The following is a 23,554-nucleotide window of genomic DNA, read 5'->3' as shown; positions in this document are numbered from 1 at the left end:
TTGTAATGTGTTGCAGGAGTTGGTTTGATGATTCCTCCTGACACCTCAAAGATCCAAGACTACAAAGAAGTAGTGAAAGGATTAAATAAATCACTTGGTCACCGTGGAAAATCATAGCCAGGGAGTCAGAACACCAGGAGCCCGAGGTTTCCGTGGCTGTTGTATGGGACAGCCAGTTTCATCTTGTCACCCATCTAGGATTGCAGGACTGTTTTTTCTCTTCTTTAATCAAATGGGCTCATGGCCAACAATTTACCAGTCTCACTTTTAGAAGTGTGGAAGCCACTTGGTTGTCACAAATCCTCAGACAAAGGTAGAGAAAAGCTTTGTGAAAAGTTTCAGCTGTCCCTATTTAGAATGGAGGCTGCTCAACATCTAAAGAACTGAGCTCTTAGTTGTCAAGGGATATAGTAAAATCTTAAATAATCTGCAGACTGTTAGAGGTACTGGCTGGGAAGTTATTGAATGTTCAAGGATTTCCAGTATCCTGTTTCCTAGGTGCTGTTAAAGAAAACACAACCTTTAATTCCACAGCAACTGGTCTCCCCCTGTGATACCATTATGTGTACATGGCTGGACATGAAAAATGTGCCAGCTCTCACCTGACACCATATTGCTACACACTGTAGCATGTAAATGAGTCTCTGTGTGTTGACACAAGTCACCTTTCTTCAGCGTCACTTTATTTAAACAAGCATACTCTGTGTGTTTGCATGTGTATCTGTGGGTAGAAGAAACCACCTCCCCTCCTTTTCCTGCTCACACTGTGAACAGCCAGGAGCCCTGGCAAAGGTGGGGGAGGCCGAGGGGGTTTCCAGAGAGCCCTCAGGGAGTCAGGGAAGGACAGGCACCAGGGCTGCTCCCTGGCTCCCTCCCAAGCTTTTTGTCTGCCTGGAGACTGCTCTGCTTGCTTTCGTTTCTGGGTGCCTCTGATTCCCTCATGGATCAAACATCCCTTGTTGGGAACTGGGTGCAGCCAGCGCTCAGAGACACGCCAAGCCCGTCCCATGGCGTGCGTGTTTCCATCCCAATGGCTTTGGCTGGTGCCAAACCATTGCTCACGTTGCCTGACTGTCCTGTCACCTCTGGGAACAGCTGTGTCTGGCAGCCGACCGTTTCCTGCAGACCGGTGAGCTCACGCTGCTCCAAACCGTGTCACAGGAGTTGGCACGTCCCTTGGAACAGCCTGCTCCCCACCCACACTACAAAGGCCTATCTGCACTACAAACCAAACCACCCTGCCTGCAACATTGCAGCCACTTTGCACTGCTTAGTCCTGCCAAGGATGCAGAAAGGAGCTGGAGGCTCTGCAAGGCAGGATGGTCCTCACTACAGGCCCTGCCAAGGCACAGCTCAGCCCAGCAGGACTTCGAGCAACCGCTACAGCAAACTGGGCACTCGTGAGATTTGCTTCTGCAACTTTCCTTCTTTTTTATGCAGCTGTTGCTTCCTGGGCTCATATCGTTTGAGCTGTCTCAGTTGGTTTCAGGAAATGGAATTGGATGTGCCACTGGTAATGCCAGCAGCAACAGGGAAGGGGGAAAGCACAGCCAGGCTCACCTTTTTGCTCTGCCACTCACTGACTTTCACATCATCGTGGGCAGGTCGCTCAACACTTCCCATTTTTTAGTAAAGCAGACATATGCCTGGAAGATTTTTCAAAGTCCTCAACAGAAGCAAGTCCACAGAGTGAAATGCAGGGATCACTCCCGAATGTTTATTTGAAAAAAAAAACCAAACCAAAAAACAAAAAAACAAACTTTACTACAACATCCAGCATTTCAAGGTTGTCCTTAACAGAGACCCAGCCAAAACCACCTCTCCAGTACTGTGAGCACAATTCCACAGTCATTCACTTCTGTCTGTTCATCTAGATGACTAAATAACATTTCATTCAACTGTTTCCTTTCCTGCTTTTATGGGAAATTTTGATCACTGATCAGTGTTTATTTTTTTTTAATATAGATGACCAAATCCAGTTAAGGACAAAAATGGGTTTTTTATGTTGGGTAACATATTGATGGACTTACCCCATGCAAGAGCTCAATTTGTGTGTGTGAACAACACCCAGCAGAGCTGCCCAAAGGAAGGTTTGCTGCTCTCTTGTCACTGTGTAGGGATCACTGATAGCAGGTAGTCAATGGGGAGGTAAAAGTCAATTTTGCAAATCCAGGTAAACTTACCTTTCTGTTAACAAACCGTGCAAAATTACTCAGTTTGTCTAACCTTGAATTCCTCTTGGTTTCTGGGGAGATCATGTCCCAAATGCCTTGAACTATTTAATGATTGCTATTGTATTTTATTTTGGTTGTGTGAACATGAAGTAGGGCGGACTTGTGATACACCAGGGACTGTGTAGAGCAGCAGCTGTTACACTTTCAAAGAGCATTACTGAGCTTTTTATAGTTGGCTGCAGTTGACATCACGGCTAAATAGAGTCTTGTTCTAAAATATATTCCACCCAGCCTATGCAACCTGAAATCTAGGCATTGCTGGGAGGAGAGAGGGTCACAGGAAGCAATGCAATACCAGTACAGAAGTAAAACCCTGGGGATGCATTTGCTTGTTTTTTCTGTGTCCATTAGAAATGCCCTTGAATATTTTTGTCCAGGAACTGCAGAAACCTCTGGAGAAGAATGACAGGGGGGAATCTCTCCTCTCAGGATCAGCAATCAAATCTGGCTCGGGTGAGCATGACCAACAGCTGTAATATCTCACTGTAGGTAGCTCTCTTAGTGCCTCATGGATGACTGTCCAAACCAAAAGAGGCCAAATGCTTTTACACTGTTATCACTGGTGCCAGTAGGATGCTGCTGGAACCTGGCCTAAAGCTACTGTGCAGTAAAAATCATTGGAGAGGGGCATCACACACCCAGCCCCCTTTCTGAACTGGACCAGCAGCTTCCAGAGCTTTTGGGAGAGAGCTCTGCACTGTACTCACTATTAAGAAAATAACAAAGCTGAGTTAGTTGAAACAAAGCTGAAGCTTATCCAGGACTCAAGTCTAGCCTCCAAAATGTCTAAATCCACATGGTGCTTGTGTGTGTCTGAGTATCTCTACTGCTCTATAGCTGGACATACTCCATGTGAATGGCCTGGGTTTCCTGGGGTACTTTCACAGCTTTACATGCACTGCACCTCCTCTCTGAGTCTGTGACTGAGGACTGTTTGGTTTTCAGGTGTGGTTGTTTCTGGGATCCTACATCACCTCATGGGGAAATGTCAATATCTTACTCTTTGCCTGACTTCTGTTTCATCCTACAGGGACTGACTATCCTGGCAAGAAGTCCCTCTAGGGGGCCAAGCCAGGGATATCTAGCCTACCATCACCAGCAGAGACTGCAAAATACGAGGAGACAGTGCATCACCAGTCTGTGAGCCTTCCCTGGGTATTGGTTAGATGGCCTGCCAAAAACATCACAGGTGAGGCTTACTGGCACAAACCCTTTCACAACTTGACACTGTTTACTGTTTGTGGGGTGTGATGGCACAATTCCTCCTGGAAACTGCAGAGACACAAGCCTCCTCTCTGCTGCAAAATGCATTATCCTCGGAGCCACATGAATCAGCACGTACCCAGCGCAGCAGCCAGGACTGGCCAGCACTGCCTTCCCCTTCCAAAATGTCAAAGGAATTTCTGCTTCAGCACATGACACCAGCAGCCACACAAGTCTCCCAGCCTCAGGGTTGTTGCTGTCCTCTTTATGTTATGCTTCCCTTCCTGTTCATATCAATGTTCAATGATCAACTCCCAAATGGCTCAAACTCCACCCAGAGGAAAAAAAAAAAAGCCATTACCTAAACCATGGCTATTTTGCAAGTGCTCCAAAGAGCACTTCATCACCCCTTTTTTCACAATTTATGATTTTTACATGCCTGCATGGAGAAAAGCAGAAACCTGGACCCACAGGGTCTGGAGATGATTTCACAGGAGTGGCTCTCCTTTTGTTGTGGGGAAAAAAAAAAAAAAGTGAATAAGTCTTTACTTTTGTGTGATGTGGTAGATGTTTCTCCAGCTGCTGAAAACATGGGCCAGAGTTTGAGAAGTGGCCCTGGGGAGTGTGGACAGGGAAAGAATTCACTCAGACCTGGAATGAATGACCTGGTCTTTTGCAGCACTTTGTACCTACACATTTTACATAGTCCTAAGTAAAATTCCCACCTGAAAACAGCTTTTGCACTTTGGTTAGACAAAGGAACCTGGTGAAGCTGCACTGCTTCAGGATTACATAAAGCCTGGAGAGCAGGAAGCAGGCACCAATCCAGCTCTGGAACAGGCATCTTCTAGGAACAGCCCTGTGTGTCTTGGCCAGTGTGCCATGCACCTGCTCTTCAGCTATGGGGTCACAGGCAAGTTACAGTGGCATTTGGTGGGTGTGTTTGGACAGCCCAGCCTTGGTCATACACTGTTAGTGGCAGCTTGCTGCTGTGGAAATCTGAAATGCAGAGACTTGTTTGGAATAGAGGAAATCAGATCGAGTAGATGAGGAAAGAGTGCAACATGCAGGGAGGGTTTGCTTGCTTGGGCACCTGTGTGGCTCTTGGGTCCCTAAAGCAGGAGTCTGCTCCATGCAGCCAGAGGAAAGATCACCATTTGCCTGAAGAGATGCAAAATCAAGCTCTGTGGGCAGGTAGGATCAGTCCTTGGTCTGTTAGGATTTTTAGTGGCAGCAGGTTCCCCATTTATCCTGAACTGCTTTGTACATGCCAGGACTCTTGCTGTAGTAGTTGATAAAAATACAAAACACAGAGGAAGGAGAGCTCAACCAAGTGAGATTAATCAAAGGAAACTCATTATCTTCTCACTTCTGCCCTTAGCCTGGCAAAACTTGAGAGAAATACAATGTTTTTGAAATGCCAGAAAACCATGAACACTGCTATGCTGACACTGACCAAGACACACACGATGCAAAACACCCAGGTAGTGCTGTGATAGATGTGATATCCTGCTCAGCTTTGCAATTTCCAGCCACTGTCATAAATATTTTGTCTACAGCCATATTTCAGGCATTGCCAGTGAGTCACAAAAGAGGCCAGCAGCAGTGGAACTGCAAATAGAAACCTAAAGTATGACGCTGCTGCACTCTTTTTTGATCACTCAGATGCAGCAAACTCTCAGAATTCCTTTAAACCTTCTCTTACCTCAAACACCTTAGGTAAGAGGTATCCCAGCTGCAAAGATGTGACTGCAAAAGAGGAAAAACGTGGTGTTGTAAAGATGTGGAGGGTGGCTAAGATGGCATTAGAGATCTGCTGAGATCACCCCAGCCCAGAGTCACTCTCCATCTTGGATTGCAGTTGTCCCATCTGCAATAAAAATAATAATAAAAGTAAGAAATGCATTTACTCTTTGCCATGTGTCCAGCAGCACGGAGAGCCTTCCAGGGGCAGGGAAGGAAAGCTGTCAAGGAGAAAAGTCTTAAACCCCCCCAGTAACATCTAAAACAAGCTTGGTCATATGCAAAAGAGAGGGGTTAGAATCAAGGGGACTAAAAGATAATGGAGAAAGAGATAAAAGTACCAATAAAAGGAAGGAGAGGAAGACCTTTAGTCAACAAAGGAGAGGATCAGAATAAGGAGGTGACAAGGGTGCGGCCTTGGCAAACAGAGCCAAAGTCAAATAGAAAAATAACCCTGCCAGAAATTAAAGCAGAGGAGTTGAGCTTGAATAAAAGGGGAAGAAAAACAGCTGTCATGTAAAATGGGAGTGAGAGAACGAGCAGGGCAGCCCAAGGGGGCAGTGGTGCAGGCTGGAGCAGGGACATGCCTCAGAGAGCGCCTTTGCCAGAGGAGTGATCCAACACACAGGACTCTGTTGGACAACTTATCTGGGATGGCTGAGGCAGGGGGACAGGAGAGTGGGGGAGGAGGATGGAGATACTGATCTGTGCAAATGTGTGGAGCTTCTCTGTGAGTCAGGCACCAGAAAACTGTGCTATGGGCTTACACAAGTCAGGATAACCCACGGAAATAATGCCTACCGAGTGTGCTGCGTGGCATTTCTCTTTAATTTGACTTTAAATAGCAAAGAAATATGAGTCAATTCATGCACAGAAGAGAATGACTTTATCAAATGGCATAGTAACCACTGCACTCCCCAGCTATGATCATGTGGTACTGCTGATTCAATGATCAACTGCAAAACCCCAGCTCAGGTGAAACTTCCAAAGTTCCATCCACATGTTAAACCTGAAAATCTTCAAAACTTTACAGAGGCTTGAAAGCCTTTGAAATTAAAGCACCCAGAAAGAAATGCAAGAGCAAAACCAAAATGGTTTTGTTGTAAATGTTATGATACATGAGACTAAAAGTCCCCCATCTCCAAAACTGATCAGAAAAGAGGGCGGGAAACATTTAGAATGAATGATTAGACTAAAGCCAGAGCACTGACCTTGGCACATGCCTGAGAAGCGGCAGGGAAGCACAGGGAAGGCAGATGAAGGATTCTCCAGGCATTGCCACTCAGAGAGGAAAAACTGGGTGGATTTTAATAGCACCAGGGCAGCCAAGGGCAGAGAAATGTCATGGGTTTGTGTTCATGTTGTAACAGGCATCCAACCATACCAGGACAGTTCTGGTTCTGTGTATTGTCTTCTGGTTTTGAACCACTGGAGCAAAACTTGCTTCACATTTGGATCCTTTTCTCAATAACCATGAGACACAAGCTGTAACAAACAAACAAACAAACAAACAAACAAACATTTACATAAAAATCCATTAATTTCAGCAGCTCATGCTCTCAGATACCAAACACTGCAAGACAGAAACAGAGAGTCTTGTGACTCATTTGTTAAGTTGGAGTAGAAGGAAGAGCTTACCACATGCGGGGGACTATGATAAGGGTTTAAGAGCCTGCCAAGAAAAGGTAGAAAACAATGCTCTAACACTGCGGGCTAAGGCTAAGGAGCCTGAAAAGGGAAGAGAGGGGACTGTTTGGAGTTTTTCATGCTGTTATCCAGTGCTGTTAGAGGAGAATGTGGCCTCTTTGCTATCCATCACCCTGCCTGCCCTACTCTGTGTGTATATTCTGGCTGCACCCTGCCAGGCTGCCTCTTCTAAGTAGGTGCTGAATGAAAAGGAGGAAAACATGGTCCTGTCTTTTTCCTTAGCTCTTCTGTTCCTATCTTCTTCTTTCTTTTTTTGTTCATTTGCAAATATATTCCTTTGCTTTCACAGTAAATTAATTAAACATTCTTGGGAGTTTGGATAACGCCGTTATTTTGTACACAACCACCTGCACCAACAGTTTTCAGCAAATCTTCATTAAGGAAAATATCTCTAAGAGTTGGGTATGACCTTGTTCAGAGCATGCGAGTAAGCAAAGCAATACAGTAAATTCTATTAAATAGAAGCTTTAGGTTCTCTCACAATTTAAATATAAATGTAAATTCAGAGAAGGCACACAGAGAAATTGCAGCAAGGATTTTATTTAAGCCTAGGGTTTGCTGCCACAGCAAACTTGGTGGGACTGTCCCCTCACTGCAGAAGCATCAGTGAGGGTCAGGTACATGCACCCTGCCACTCTCAGAGTATCTCAAAACCCAAAATTAAGCTGAGGTTTAAGTATATTTAAATTCAACACTAAACACCCCATGCTCTTTCAACCAGGCCCCCCCTATCTCCAGGTAGCTTCCTCCCTATTGCCCTTTCCCTCTTCCCACCCCCACCATTTGCTCTTATCTCCCTTCTACTCCCAAATCCTGGATCTTCCTCTCCCTCCGATGGTAGGGAGCCAGCTGCCAGCCATCAGACATACTCTGCTTTCGCCCTGTTGCTGTGTCTGGGTCCTTTCTGAACCTGGGCATCTTGCCCCAAAATCTGTTGCTGCTGGGATTTAGCAAATACAGCCCCTTGATCTTTTCATATGCATTCGCTGGGTTTTGCGCCTCCCCGCCTCCACCACCGCTTCCTTCAAGGCTCTCTGTGTGTCTGAAGCTCTTATCAACTCCCCGGAGCAGAATACACGAATGGCACCACCAGGTCTTGAAGTCCCGTCTCACACCTCTCAGGAAATGGCTCACCCCACCAAGTCACATCCCCCTCCTAAGCACAGGGCTAAAGTCACAAGATACTATTAGTTCCTCGTGGCCTAAACCAAGGGGACACAGCAGCTGGATGCTCAAAGGAAAATAGATTGTGCATATACAGAGGTAGTCAGGTCTGAGCCAAGCAAGGCAGGCATCTTTCAGAGAGAACATAACCTCTTGTCACATTGCATTTATTTTGACCCTCTGTCTGTGCACAGAGCTGCTGGGCAAGCCTGGTGATCTGAAATAACCTGTGCTGGGGATTGCTATCACCAGGCTCTGACATCGTTCTGGTTCTCCAATGCCACGGGCTCCATTGCACTGGAGATGTGCCCAATGCACCTTAAAGTGCTGAAAGGGGTTCAGCCCAGCCCCTTGGTCAAGGTCACACTCAGGACACTGTGACAGCACCATCTCCCTTTCACTCCCCAGTGCTCAGGCACCTGGACACCCACTGGGACAGCCTGGAGCATGGCCAAGTCCCATTTCTGACCTGGCAGTGAGACACCGGCTGTATCCCCCTCACTGTGTGTCCCAGCTGGAGCTGAACACACTCCCTGGGCTGAGCAGCAAGGCAAGCCCCCTCTACCCTGTAGAGGACTCTGGCAAGGAGGGGACACAGCTGAACATCCACAATGGACAAGCAGCTTAGGCCTTTCAAGAATGTATTTCAAGGCATCTGCAAACCATGCCAGAGTGAGGACTATACACAGCCCGCCCTGCTGAAGCCGTTCCCCGTTAAAGCCGTGAGGACTAGAAAAAAATGACAACTCTAAATTAAAAACATGACATCATTGTAAGATCTCAGAACTCTACCTAAAAGCCTGGAGGGGCCTCAATATATAGATCTTGTGTCTTTACATTGGAAAGACCTGATAAACCTCTAAAAGCATTTTGAGGTTGTAAAGAGCTTTGTCACAATGACTAGAAGCACTCAAAGGGAAATTAAGTATTCATATAAAGATTTCCTCTTAGGCAGAATGAAAAAAACCTCAAAACCTAAGCCTAGTATGCATTAACAATTTTTGCTATGAGGGCCCTGCTAGAGAAGCTGGAAATTATATGGTATTTTCCTGCCAGCAGAAACTCTGGAGCAAATGTAGTTATCTATGCAACCATAAAAATGTGTCTGGACTACAATTAATTTAATTTGTAAGATAATTATCCAGGGATTGCTTCCTCAGGGACAAGCCATCCAGGGATAGCTTAAACTTAAGTCTTAACAGCAAAAATGTGGTTTTCTTTTTTCTTAAACTTTCTTTAAATTAATGAAATCAGGTTTGTGTGACCATTGTCCTTTTGTTTTGGTCAGTCTCCTAATACATGGAGAGGAACTTTTTTGCAAGGGCATGCCATGACAGGACAAAGGTGAATGGCTTCAAACTGAGAGTAGGTTTAGATTAAGTATTAGGAAGAAATTCTTCACTGTGAGGGTAGTGAGACACTGGAACAGGTTCCTCAGAGAAATTGTGGATGCCCCATCCTGGAAGTGCTCAAGGCCAGGTTGGATGGGGCTCTGATCAACCTGGTCTGGTGGAAGGTGTCCCTGCTCATGGCTGTGGGGTTGTAACTAGATGATCTTTAAGGTCCTTTCCAACCCAAACTTTTCTATGATTCTGTGATAAGATTTGAACTTTTTGGCCAACTTCATTAAAACTGATGTAGAAATTGAGATCTCCAAGGTACCAAATCTTTGCGAATTTACTCAGGTTGACAAGAGACTGCTAAATCTTCACTTCTAAACACCTGTCTTGGGTTTAGTGACCAGAGAGTTCATGTTGAAGACAGCCACCGAAAAGAAAAAACCAATAAACCTTGCTGGAATGACAAAAGACTGTGCACAAACTGCGTCCCTGCAGAGTCCTAGAAGGAACAGGGTGATGTGACAACTGACAAGTCAGAGGAGTTTGAACACAGCCAAGGCTGCACAGCTGGTTACAAATCACTGCATGGCAAAACCCCAGGTGTCCCATTCCCTGCAGGACTGAGCTGCAGAACTGCAGCTAAATAACTAACTGAAGTTAGTTATTTAAAGGGGTGTGTTGTCTTGTCAGCAAAGCCACGACTGCATGTCACACTGCATTCTGGGATGCTTCCCAAGCTCCAGTTCCTCAAGTCACATAAAGCAGGATCTTAAACTGCACATTTAAAAGATGACTTTGTAGCCCCAAGAGCCTGAGAGAACCTCCCCAGCTTGACATGCAAAAGGCTGAAGAGCCAGCTAGCTGGAAAACTCACCACAGGGCCTATCTCCCCCTGCTTCTCCACAACCTTGGTGTTTCACAGCCTGTCTTACCCTTGCTGGATGCTCAGAGCTGGCAGCAGTGATGTGAGAGCATGTTCTCCAAATGAAGCTTAAATCTGTTTTATTGCAGGTACAGGCAGATTTTGTATTGTGAGTCCTCTTGGCACAGAAGCCTCAGTGCTGAGACACTCCCAGCACAGACAAAAGCACGAGAAGTTTCTCTCCTGACGAACAGAGTGAAGATCAATGGAAACAGCTTCTGAAGCGGCCTGTAATTTTTCATATCAACACAGGGCAGTCTGCTTTTCCCTTAGAGACAGCTCTCTCAGTTTTTGCCATCTTAATTTCAAAAAGCAAGCCACTTCTGGACTTCCGTCACAGCTTCTGCTTCTTGAGGGAAGACATCAAATCCCCTTTTTTTGCCTTGGTGGGACACAAATAAAAGCAAGTCAGCAAAACAGGAAGGGACAAAACTGAATGTCTTCTAAATGCTTCCAGCCCTTACCTGGGTATGACTCCATGCAGATGCTGGCACCCGCAAGGCATCAGAAACTTCTTTGTCAGACTACAAGGGGTACAGCAAGATGGAAAACTACTCGTCAGGGAAAGGAAACTCCACTGAATGCAGACACAGCGCTTTTTCCTTGCTGCAGGAGGCACACTGCACTACCCCACAGGCACAGCTTTTAGGACATCAGTGGGATGATTCTCTGTGGGAGCTGTGGAGAAGCATGCCAGCATTGGGAGGGGAGAGAACTGCCAGAAGGAAGCAAGGAGCTGTCTTTCATGTCATCCTGCTTGCCTGGGAGGAGGCAGAAACCTCCAATTCTGATGTCCACCTAACAGCACACTCCTTTACAATCAGTACTGTCCCCCTTTGCTTTTATTTAATCTTAGATCTGTTTCAAACCAAGCCAATATAGAAGGGGGACCACGAGGATCCCAGGGACAAAATTAGTGTGTGATGCTCTGAGCAATCGGAAAGGGAAAATATTATTCCTGGGCTCTGGTCTTGCTCCAGAATTGCTTTGCTTTTGCAAAAGCACATACCACTGCTAAGCAGAAAAGAACTCATCACCAGGATATATGAATATGCTGGTAATAGCCAGCCAGCCCAGACAGGGAAACTGAGGCAGACTAGAAGTGAACAGAAGTCAGCACCTGCGGACAGGCAGCCCAGCCTGACCTGCTCAGAGCAGTCCCATCCACTCACAGGGATGTCTGCTAGGAAATACAATTGTCTGCAGCCAGGTAATGAAGAGTGTGAGTGGGAACCCCACAGCCAGGGGCCTGTGTGTGCAATCCTGGGCTGCACCAAGGGTTTTGGCCACAATTCACTCCCACAGGGTTTCCTATTCCACGGGGCACAGCCACGGGTCGCACTGCATCCATGGAATGCCACAAAATGTAGGGTGTGGAAGTTTTTTTGCTTTCATTGTAACAATGTAGATTTTAAAAAAGTCTATAAGTGTTACATCTGTGTCTCCCGATGAAAGTTTTCAGGCCTGAGAAGCCTCACTGTTCTTTTCCTCTCCCGAGGGAAGCGTGTCAGCTGCTGTCACAAGACAGCTGTTGGAACACCTCTGGAACCATAAAGGGCAGGGCAACCGAGGAGGCTTTTGCTCTGAAGGATGTCACAGCAGTCAGAGATCAAAGAGTCAGCCCATTTCCAGATTTATGAGTTGGGAACAGGTCTATTAGCTCCCAGTACTCACTCTTTCCTGAGTATCTGTTCAATATACATTGACAGTTGTCTTAATGGGAAGTCTGACACTGAAAAGCACCATGCTCCTGGGCAGTCTGTCTCAGTTTTGCTCTCTGCTAGCTCAGAATCAGATCCAGGTGGGGCAGTCCTAGAAGCACCCCAGATGGGATCCCCTCATTTCCCTCCTGCTCCATCTGACAGTGCTCTCTCACTTGTACAGCCATCCTGGGGGTATTGATAACTCATAGGAATCCCAGATCTGGACTGAAAAAACCCAACCCACAAACCCCAACTGTTGTTACTGTACAGTTAATGTAACTTGGGTTAATGCCCTGAGCACACTGTGTGGACTGACACATGCTCAGCTAAAGGGAAGGCATCAGGACAGGGGTGAACAGTGGGGGGCCTGTGGTGCCAGCAGCTCCTTAAGCCTGGGCTGCTGCTGAAAGAAAAACACATGTATGTGTGTGAAAAAACACATTTCCTCAAAAACCTGCGCTCTCTGTCTGGCAGCCTTCATCAACCTTAACCAAATTCTAGAAACTATATCCTTATAATGGCATAATTCCAAGCAGAAAATAAATTTTAATTCATAATTCATTCAGAAAATAAACCTCCGCTATGTTTTATGGAATATTATATTTGATGTAAAATACAATAAAACATTCCTCATGTAAACATAATCTGGAATAATTCTCTTGTGCTGCCACCTGCGGCATCTTCTAAATCTGCATGCAATCTGCAGAGTGATTCAGTGAGTGTTTCACTAAAAACCTTAAATAATGATGCTGTCTGTGCTTTCTGGATCACTACTCACCTGTGCCCTTTCTCACCACCTTGCCCTCTCGTTACACTGCTAATTGAGAACATTGTTCAAGTCTCATGGGTCTGACTGCTGTCTGCAGGCTACAGCCCATGATTTTGGGAGCAAACCCTCGAAACTTCAGTCATGAAAGCACCTGGACTGCTGCGCATGTAAAGGCACAAAGGTACAAATGTTTTAGGAGCAAAACTTCTAAAAACAGCTTTTAACAATTTTAACATGATTTTCTGTACAAAGTAATTTTTCTTGGGAGACAGTTGTAAAAAGTAATATGAGGACAAACCATTTTAAGTGCCTTGATGTTGTCGGGGTGTGCAGGCAGCGTTTCAGCACAAGACCTCTCCGTCTGGGAATCAGTTTTGGCAGAAGCACACGGGACGCGCCAGTGTGATGTGTGAAGGCATTAGCAAGTGGTGGAAAAGGTGATGACACCAATGTTTGCCTCTGCCCTGGCTCTCCGGGTGCATTTAACTTGCATCTTAAAAAGAAAGAGATGTTTTTGCAGCAGCAGCAAGCTGTACACCTCCTGCACAGCTGGCAGCAAAGCGCTGGAAGTGGAGCAGCCGCGACCACGGGAAGAGATAACTTCTGTTTGTTTTATGTCTCACACCATGCACGATCCGTTACTTGCCAAAGCAGTCAGCTGCTCGGGAGCATCTACCTCCACACCAATAGCTGGAGGGAGTGAACTCCATAACCCGGCCAGCCTAGACATTGTATTAGAAATAACCCAGCCGCTGCTCCGGTCCTCTCCGAGTTGCCAAACTCCCAACACCCAGTTGTTTTGCGTGCGGATGCAAAGCCCGCTCCCTTCTCCCTCCTGCTGTCTATCTTTCGGCCGGGGAGTCGAGGGCTGCCACCATCACCCAGCCCCGTCAGGCACGCATGGGGCATCACTGACTCCTCTGGGCTGGGCGAGGCGGGGGCCGCCCCAGCCGGGCACCCCGCCGGCAGCCTGGGGCGCGGGGCCCGGCGGGGTGCCCGGAGCTCGCCTTCCCGCGGGGCCGTGCCGCCCCCTCGAACCCCCGCCCCTGCCGAGCCCCCTCCCCGGCTATAAAGCGCGGCTGGCCGTCCGGGCCCCCTCCTCGCCGCTGCCATGGCCGCGCTGCGCTTCGGGGAGCCCCCGGCGGAGCCGCCCGCCTTCCCCGCGGGCAGGTGGGCGGGGGGCGGCGGGCCCGGCCCGGCCTCGCCCGCCCTCAGGGCGCTTCCCCCGGCGGAGCCGTCGGAGGGGGCGCCGGCGGCCTCGCAGCGTCGGAAGCGGACGAGCTTCACGGCGGCGCAGCTGGAGACGCTGGAGCTGGTTTTCCAGGACACCATGTACCCGGACATCTACCTGCGGGAGAAACTGGCCGACGCCACGCAGATCCCCGAGTCCCGCATCCAGGTGAGGGGCGCCGGCCGTGCCGCGCCCGCCGCCGCGCCGGGGCCGCCCCGCCGCGCTCACCGCCGCCCTCTCTCCCCAGGTGTGGTTCCAGAACCGCCGCGCCAAGTCCCGCCGCCAGCGGGGCCCGCCCCGCCCCGGCCCCGCCGCGCCGCCGCCGGGCTGCCCGCGGCCGCCCCGCTTCGCCGCCCTGCGCGCCCCGGAGCGGCCCCGCTGCGCCCTCTCCGCGGTGGCCCGGACGGAGAGCGGCTCGGCCCCCTACGCGTGGCCGCCGGCCGCCGGCTTCCCCCCCGGCCCCGGCTTCGAGGGCTTCCCGCACGGGCAGCCCGGCGGGGCCGAGCCCGGCCCGTTCGCGGGGAGCGCCGCCGGCCCCTTCCCGCCGGCCCGCGGCTTCTGCGGGCAGTACTCGCCCGTGTCGGACGCCGAGGACACCAGCGGCTACTCGGAGTCGGGCTCGGAGTGGGAGGAGAACGCGCTCGGCGCCTTCCGCGCCCTCTGAGCGCCGCCGCGGCGGGACGCGGCCCGGGCGGGGCACGGGGTGAAGCCCTGCCGCCGGAGCCCGGCCCGCGGTGCGCTGCTCGGGCGGGGAGCAGTCACACACCGCGCTACCTCACTGCTGCTCTGCCACTGTGTTGCACTTTATCCGGTAGTGACCGATTGTACCTATTTATTTAAGAAAGATACGGGTCGGCTCCATCAGCTGAGGGCATCTTTTTACACTGTATTTAAAGCTTTTTTTTGTATCATGTTTAGTGTATCTATTTAACCTTCTTTAGCCAAGAAAAAGCTAACCCAAATCCACTGTGTTTTGGGGGTGGGGGCTGGTCTTAAAAAAGAGTGATGGTCTGTCGGGGTTTTTTGACCAAGGAAACAAAATAAAGGTTTATGTTTTTGATCTGCTTGTGTGTGTACCTGGAGCACGGGCAAGGTTTCTTACCTTGGCTGATGGTGGGGTAGAGTAGTGATAGATATCCCAGCTGCAGGTTCTCCTCCCAGGTCCTGGAAAGCTACGGCTGCAGTTCAGATGTTGATAAGAGACCTAAGGGGCCCGAAGGACAGGTTAAGGAAACTGCCTTAAACTTTCTCAGTATTTGTCTTAAATCTGCCCTAAACAAACACCCCCATTCCTAAATGAAAATGGAAATGTCAGGCCTAAGTAATACAAACCCCCAAATCTCAGGTGCTCGGACAAAAGCCTCCAGTCTTAAGCCAAGAATAATGTTAAATTAAGAGAAAAGGGAGTATTTTGTGGACACTGTAAGGGTGCTTTAGCTGTAGGCAGGGACTACTCAGAAGCTGTTCACATGATTGTGGGCGGAATGGCAAAACCAGTAACAACAAAAGTCTCTCCTCTAATTCAATTTATTGAGAAAGGATACATTACTCTGTACATATTTTGAGCACAAGGCCAATTCTTCCTGCTTCAGGGCCTAGCAGAGCAAGTTTAAGTTATGGAAAAGCAGCCAAATGCCAGAAACACAGGAAAAAGGACCTTTGCAGAAATATCAGGCATCATGCCCCACAGAATAAGGTTACCAGTGCACAAAATCCCTCAGAGCCACCCCGTAACATACCTGTGCTTGTGAGATCTGCGACAGCTGAATGCAGCTTGGACTGCAAGGTGAAGTGGCATGACAGGCTTGCTGATTAGTACCCTCCATCAAAAAAACCCCAGAGCGATCCTTGAAAAAAACATGAACCAAAAACCAACCAACCTACCTCAGACACCATCTGTGCCAAGTGGACTTGGGTGCTATGCCGAGGATCAGGCAAACCCCAGGAGAGAAGCACTCGCAGGAAGAGAAACAAAATGAGACCACGGTTTCTTGGGGGCTCAGGGTGAATTCAAGTTTACTGATTATAATAAATCAAAGTAACTTCTTTTGCTCCTGCAGATTCAGGTAGGGTGAGCTCTTGAGACTCCTGCTATGCTTGAGGCACACTCAGCAAAAGCAGTTGGATTTGTTACTGTCACCAAGATTCAACATTAACTCTGACCCAACGTATCAGTAAGCAAGGAGAAATGCAGCCTTGCAAAGAAAAGATGTGTATATTCACATTGCTTACATGAGTGGGACAAATGACACGTGAAAGTAAATGGCTAATCACAAAGGACAGATCTTTCTATGATATACTATCCTCCAATAATTAAAAAAAAACCTGTAGCAACAGAAAACATGCTGGAGAGCACATTTAAGTATCCACATGTAAAACCCATCACACCTAAGGAATCAGAGTTGAGACTGGGGTGTGGTGGTTATTGTAGTGTATTCTGTGTCCAGTAGGATAAAGGGTTGTCATGAAAAGCAGGTTCCCAAATCCTCTGGTATCTACTAGTGTCTACAACTTGTCTCCCCCTCAGTTTGGGATGTTCGTTATCAACAGGGCCCAATTACCCTCCTGGTGCTTCCTGCTGGCAAGTCCTGCTCCTCAAAAGCAGTCAGTGCACATGCTGAGCTGGAGTCCCACCAGCAGGATGGGATCAGAGCAGAGGGAGCAGCAGGCACCTGAGTTTCAGGGTGCCAGGGATGGTTCCTTCTTCCTGAGTTAGCTGTAGAGCAGATTCCTTCCTGCCTGACTAAACACTCAGCGAAATTACTCTTTATCATTATTTTATAGTATCCCTTGTAAATTTTTAAATACCTTTTAAAACAGCTACTCACCTCATCCTCATAACATTTCATTTTCAGCAATTAGGTTCTCTTAAAAAAATGACCTGAGACCATCTGCAAAAAATTTTTGCATTTTTGTGAAATATATCAACTCTCATAGGTCAATTTATTCAGTTACAAATTTCATTGAGAATAAAAGATTTATGCATTTCTCTTAATTAACAGAACAAATTTAGCTAAATATAAACTCTGCACTAAAGTTTTGCAGTGGCACAATACCAACACAGAATACAGAAGCATCTTTAAACTATACAAAATTTTAAAATTGAAAATAATCCTGTTTACATATTCTTTATACATTAACATATAAAAGACCTTATTTAATGAGGCATCTAAAAGAATCAAAAACATCTCTACAGCTATCTCTGAAAATCCATATCTGGAAACAATTCATTACACAGAAGCTTTACAAGACTATTTAAACAAACCAATACACACTTTTTACAAGATTAACATTCCAAAAGGTATAGGCAGGCTATCACTTCTTATTTTTGCAGTTTACCTCACTGGTTATCTTTAATTATAAAAATCTTCATATTTATATATGGTGGGTATTGTTGAATAACCAGTAATCTAATTTAAAACTTGTGCAAAACAAACAAGAATTTGGAAAAACAGTAAGTTTAACCAGTCACTTATATAAAATACCACCTAAAACACTTCTTTTGTCCCGTGTGCAGGGAAAAAAGCCATAACCAATCTCTTTCTGGAAAGTTAACAGTTACATTTTTATATTCCTTCATTAGACTCCTTCTATAAGTTATGATAAATTAAGAGTTCCAACAAGACATTGACTGATCGATAGACCTGCCCAACATCCTCCAGTTTACAGCTTATGTTTGCTGGCTGTATCCCGCTGCTGCTTCCTTAGCTCAGGGCTTCCCAAGGGTTGACCTGGCAGCTCTGAAGAGTTCCACAGAGGTGTAGCTTTACACAACAAAGACCTGCCATGTGGCTACTAACTCGAGCCATTTCCTCTTCAGCACTTCTAACATACCAGGAGATCCAACAGCAAGAGGTGCGCAGAATTCATCTGAACTTTTAAAAACCAAGTTCAAATTCTATGAAAGTATGCTTTCAAGTTTACTATAACCAATGCAATTACTAAGAGATTACCAGTTAGCAAAACTACTGCATGTGAATAACAAATGGAGAAATCTAACGTAACGCCGGCCAGTAATGCTGGTTTCCTTAAGAAGCAGATATAATATATTTAAAAGGGTCCTTTCTGAGAGGTTTTCTCTTCCCTTATCTTCTGGCAGTTAGGGTATTTGGTGAAGCCTATAGAAAGGAGGAAGATTTTCCAGAACTACTTGCTGTACACTTGAAAGGAAGTTTTCAGTCTCTGTTGGTGTTATTGGCTGCAAAAGCATGTAAGTTTCCCATCTGGCTCAGACCACTCTGAATATGTGCAACATGGATCTCAACGTTATTCTGAAAACAACTGTGGGAAGAAAAAAAGAAAGAAAGTAAGAAATGTTGAGCCCTATATGTAAGAGTTATGTCTGAATATCCCTACAGTGAAAAATCAAGATATGAGCCTAGCCAGTATAAAAATTCAGATGAATCAGAGAGCAGTACATACAAATACAACTTGTCAGAGAAATATGGGAAAGCACAAATTGCACAAACAGCTGCCAGAAATCAAGAGTCACTGACTTAAACCCTTAAAGTAAGGTTTTAACATGACCAGAGTTAGTGAAATTAAAATATTATGAAGAGATGCTAAAATGGCCAAAATAGGTACCATGGAAATGGAAACATCATCACTTTCTTTGCTGGGTACATCAACCTTTACTTGAATCAATTCCAATGTGCAATTTGCAGGGTTGATTATAAAAAAGTTTCACTAATGTTTGAAGTTTGGTTTTGTTATTCCTAATAAAAATTGCTATAAAACAGCATTTCTCTAACTATATTGAAATCAAAAGGCCACCCTAGTATCTTTCGGAAAAAAATATAAAAATTCATGTGTACAGCCTTCCATTATTATGTAGCAATACAAGTAGTAAAGATAAAAAAAAAAAACACCACTTAGCATTTATTTTCTAAATGACATAATTTAGAAGCATAAAATGCTTGTCACAAATTGCTGGAGGCTGCAGGGTACTCCAGACAAGTATCACTACTCTCCTGCTACCACATTCTTGCTATTTTTATGATGCCTCCTCAGGCAGCTGCTCATGACAACTGTTGAAAAATGGCCCATCCAGACTAGACTGGCCTTTGATCTGGCACAATATGGCTGCTCTTCTGTTTCTTGGCTTAAAATCTTGCCAATGGAAGCTGCTCAGAACCTCTAATTGTCTCATATGCCACCTTTTCATAGCTACAGTCAAGAGGCTGAGTATGCTAAAAGAATACTGAAATTGTACTGTTCTCTGGTTTAAAACATTTGTATTGCTAGTGAGATTTCAAAATCTGACAATGTTCTAAAATAAGTGTTTAGTTGTCATAAATTACTAAAGAACAAGAAAGTCTAGTTGTTGCTGTATCAATTTAGCACTTTTAAACTTTTTTTTTTAACATGTTACTTCACTGAGGTTCAAACAGAAAACTGCTCATTTCACAATCACTTTAAGATGGGACTCTTCCTATAAGCAGAAGCTACCAGATTAAACTCCTTAATTATAACCAATGCTCACCTCTAAAATACAGTAAGAACTATCACAAAGCGTGTAATTAAGAATTAAATATTCAAAAAGTAATACCTGATATTTGAGGAGTCTATTGAATTCTTAATGTCATTTAATGAATCTGTTAGTGATTTAAATTCAAAGGAATTCAGATCACCTCCTTCTGCTAGACACTGTGGAAGAAGAAAACAAAAATGTTCTTACAGTTCAGCACAAAAACTGGCACAGCTTTAACACTAGGTATTGTACAGGAGAAGCAATTTTGTGCAAATTTTTTACCTTAATTTGCAGTAATATTGCAGTAAGCCTAGAGATAAGATCAGTTAAATTTTCACTCTCCACACAGAGCTGTCCTGTTGACGAGGTATTTGCTTGTCTGACGACCTCCTGAGCCTCCTCTTCACACCTGCGCCTCAGATCCGTGGGCTGGTCAGCGGGCTGCAGGCCCTGGTCAGGAGCAAGCTGCAGATAGGAAGGGGAGAAATTCAGAATGAAGATGTCCTTTGTCCTTTGCTTTTGGTGGATGTGTGAAATGAGATGATTTCAAAGACAGTTTGTGTACACAGTGGTTTTTCCTTTAAGTATGTCTACTTAAGAGCAGGCCACTGGTATCAGGAAAAGCATTGCTCAAAGGCAGCTCAAATTCCAGAGAAGGAATCCAACACAGCTACCAAGAGTTTCATTTCACCCCCTATTCCCGGGAAATTCAGTTTTCTAATTAGGTTGAGCAAAACCACCAAGTACACAGAGATTCCAGCAAGATCTTACCTCATAGCAATACTGTTGAACTTTATGCAAAACTTTATTTAAGTCTTTGTTTAGTTGCTCTAGATCCAGAACAATAGTTGCATATCTCCTCTGAAACTCAATGCCAATCGGCATGGAATAGGATTTCTGTGGAAAACACAAAACATATCAAAGTTAATGCAATACCAGATTTTGAACTCATCAAAAGGAGCTTTTACTTGAAAATAATACTGAGATATTTGAAATCCCAGAGTCAAATAGAAAAAAATGTTAACATACAAAATACTAAAATGCAGTATTACTATTTATAACTCCAAGTGAAACTGTGCAGGTAACAACCATGCTTTTATTCCCTTCTTGAAGGGCTGCAATAATCTATGGTGGTAAATGCTACAGAAGATGACTGTGGTCTGACCTGCTTATTCCTCTAGCAGCTGGGCATGGCATGGCTTCTCCCTGCTGGTTGAGCAGAAAACTATGCTGCCAGCAGAGGAACAGTACAGGACAATATGGCCTCAACCACCTCTGCTGCAGGATGGGGGGCACATTTGGCTAGTAACTTATTGGTCATTTGAGGATGACTCAGTGCTACACACCTTCTGTTACAGCTAGCAGTTCTGCCAAAAAAAAAAAGTTACCAGAGCTTATATTTGGTAACAGTATTTTGTAAGCATGATTTTCCACAAAAAGAATAAATACCAAAATACAGTACCTTTTTTCTTACGCTCTTTTCAGAATACAGCTTGACATTGTTTGGGTGATATTTGTGAAATTGAAGCAAAACATACAATATATTATAAAATTTCCTCTCCAAATTGCCTCTTGCAAGAGAAGCTAGAGGTAGTTCCAGCCATAGGACTGAGATACAGGTACCTCCTACAAGCAAAACTTGGAGCTATAGATTTCACACATAAGAGAAAGCAAATTGCAAAGTCAAGAGCCTCCATAAGGATAATCTTGGTCAAAAACTCAAAAGGTTTCAATTATGAGTTCAGTTCAAAGCTCCCCGTTAAGCCTAATCACTGAGATGCTCTCCAGGGATTTACAAATCTGAATACCAACTTAACAGGGCTTCAAACTAACACCATAATTCCAGAATTCACTGGAAAGTGGCATACATTTGGCATACTTTCTGCAGCTGTGGAACATAAAATGTTAAATCTTTCAGACCTTCTCCAGTGACCAGTTCCCTTAGAGCAAACTGAACTGCTCCAGCTTAGCTGTGAAAGCTGCAGACAACTATGAATTCCCTGTTGGAGAGGAAAGGCTAAGGGCATTCTATGCTAGTGATGACAAAAGAAATATTTCTCAGCAGCAGCAACACTATTTCTGACCTGGGCACAACCCAAGACCTGGAAACACACTGATGAACAACTAAACTGACAAGAGATGGATGGCTTTCAGTAGGGAAGCAGGTAACACCTCTGTCACCAAGGATCTAGATGCTTCTCTGACACAACCAGCGTTACCTTTACCTTGTTTTTATTGCACCTCCTTTCAATTTATACTTGTTTATCCAAATGTTTACTGTTTAATGTACACAGTGATTTGTTTATAGCCTGCAACCCAGACTAGTACAGTGATGTCAAGAAAAAATTAGACAAAAAATGTACAGTTGTATACATTAATAGCTCCTCTGAAGGCATCCCTTGACTCGTGTAAATTTATTATTATTGCCAGATAAGAGTGGCCTACATTCAGTACCATTTCTGATTTTGGTCAGTTCCATTTATCTCTATATTGAATCAGTCATTGAACAGAAGTCCTCACAAAAGGATTACTTTAAACCAAACAGCAGTGGTACTCTAACAATTATCAAATGACAAATGTATGAGTTATTATCAAAGTCTGACAACTAAGGCACACCTGAATGAACTCAAAGGATTCGATTTTATTCAAGTTCAGGTATGTCATTGATGTTGAAGTGAACTGGGGTCAGAAAAAGATTCTTGTTCAAAGAAAATATATTTTAAAGGAGAAGCAACACATACTCAGTGGCAGAAACATAGATGGGATTGCCAAGGGACAAAGAAGATTAGAAGATGGGCTAAGAATATGGCCCAATAGGAAGGTATCACATCCTCTATTTTTATCAGGACAGCCTTGAGCACTAATGGGAGTTGCTTTATGATTGCTGGTTTTCAAGAGAAATAGAGCAGGGAACAATGGCAAAGTATCTCAAAGTCCTTAGCCAGGTTACAAATGAGCTAAAATGTAGCAAATGTAGCATCTATTTCTATATTTCCTTCCCAGTTGCTTTTTTGCTCTTTCCCTTCCGTGGAAAAAGGAGACCAAGAAAAGTAACAATACAGCTAATTTATGGCTTAATAGCTGAGCTAACATTCAGGTTCTTGCTAGAGCAAGGATACTGCCATTCCTATGGACCTCCTTATCTATGCAAAATTATGAATACCTCAGAAAAAAATTAATTTAGGAAGAGTTGGTAAGTTTTCATCATCAGAGTTGAAGGTTGCAATGACATGTTTTAATCTTGCTTCTCTTTGCATCTAGTTTAGTTACTAACACACAAAATGCAGGAAAAATAATGTAGTAACTGAAGTGATAACAAGGTTTTGAAGAACACCATGGCACAGAAGAAGAAAATTACAGAGACACAGAGATGGGGCAGTAGGAAGCAGAGTAACAGAATGCACACATGCACATGATCATTGAAGGCACAAAGAGAAATCTCACCACAAGAAATCACATCTTTCAACATTCAAATATTTTACATGGAAAAAAACCCCAACTGTTTTGTTTCAAGAAATAAACCAATTGTTTTCCATTCTTCTTCTCCACAAACCTTTAGCCTTCTGTACACTGCAGAGACAGCAGCCTGGATGGATGCTGGCAGAAGGCTGAGACCGAGAGCTTTCTCAAGTTAATTTATAGCCATGGGTGGTAGAAAAGCCACTCTTATAATCTGGATTTATTGACTGCTGATTAGATAAAGTTAGCTAGAAAAACTATTCTGCTGCTGCTGCTAATTACTCTGGAGATGCTGTGGTACTTTAACTTTAAATGCCAGTCAAGGGCACTCAGAGCTTTACGCAAAAATCTCTGAAATGAGGAACTGCTTTAACCATCCACCATCTGCAAAACAGTTTTAGCATAAATGTCTTACCATATAAACTTGTACTCCAAATTCTCAAGGTACACAGTATTTCCTTACTTCATGTGTTAACTGACATGTGCTATCCTGACGTTAACATTAATCAGTTTCCAAAGCACAGTTCTTTCGAAGGAGAATCATATTTGAAACAACTGATCTGACTTGTCTTTAAAAATAATAAAGACATTTCATGTAACAGAAAGAAA

General features: G+C 44.9%; 2 protein-coding genes and 1 long non-coding RNA gene across 3 annotated transcripts in view; 1 reads left to right on the top strand and 2 right to left on the bottom strand.

Annotated features, from left to right (window-relative positions):
* Nucleotides 1–14,392, bottom strand: LOC119699853. The gene is made up of 5 exons (XR_005256568.1): nt 14,134–14,392; nt 13,084–13,278; nt 10,324–10,695; nt 6,392–6,665; nt 1–5,307 (listed from the first exon to the last, which is right to left on the bottom strand). It is a non-coding gene; the product is annotated as an uncharacterized LOC119699853 (long non-coding RNA).
* On the top strand, nt 13,274–15,316 carry MIXL1 (Mix paired-like homeobox). The gene is made up of 2 exons (XM_038133854.1): nt 13,274–14,184; nt 14,264–15,316. Exons 1-2 carry the CDS (start codon nt 13,897–13,899, stop codon nt 14,678–14,680), a joined length of 705 nt encoding a protein of 234 aa, XP_037989782.1. The 5' UTR covers nt 13,274–13,896; the 3' UTR covers nt 14,681–15,316.
* Nucleotides 15,317–16,922: 1,606 nt separating this feature from the next.
* The window catches only part of LIN9 (lin-9 DREAM MuvB core complex component), a 38,671-nt gene continuing 32,039 nt past the window's right edge, over nt 16,923–23,554 (bottom strand). Inside the window, exons 12-15 of the mRNA XM_038133245.1 lie at nt 20,258–20,383; nt 19,769–19,951; nt 19,565–19,662; nt 16,923–18,297 (exon numbers count right to left, since the gene is read on the bottom strand). Of these exons, the coding sequence (XP_037989173.1) occupies nt 18,192–18,297; nt 19,565–19,662; nt 19,769–19,951; nt 20,258–20,383 (513 nt within the window). The 3' untranslated portion in view covers nt 16,923–18,191. The remainder of the gene's footprint in view (nt 18,298–19,564; nt 19,663–19,768; nt 19,952–20,257; nt 20,384–23,554) is intronic.

The sequence above is a fragment of the Motacilla alba genome, chromosome 3, assembly GCF_015832195.1.
Source record: "Motacilla alba alba isolate MOTALB_02 chromosome 3, Motacilla_alba_V1.0_pri, whole genome shotgun sequence".
NCBI lineage: Eukaryota > Metazoa > Chordata > Aves > Passeriformes > Motacillidae > Motacilla > Motacilla alba.
This window is presented reverse-complemented; position numbering and strand designations above follow the sequence as displayed.

What these genes read in the sequence shown, in the direction of transcription:
- MIXL1 (XM_038133854.1), top strand. Translation starts at nt 13,897, where the DNA reads ATGGCCGCGCTGCGCTTCGGGGAGCCCCCGGCGGAGCCGCCCGCCTTC. An exon ending in TCCCCGAGTCCCGCATCCAG is followed by an intron (nt 14,185 to 14,263) that starts GTGAGGGGCGCC and finishes CTCTCTCCCCAG; the next exon opens with GTGTGGTTCCAGAACCGCCG.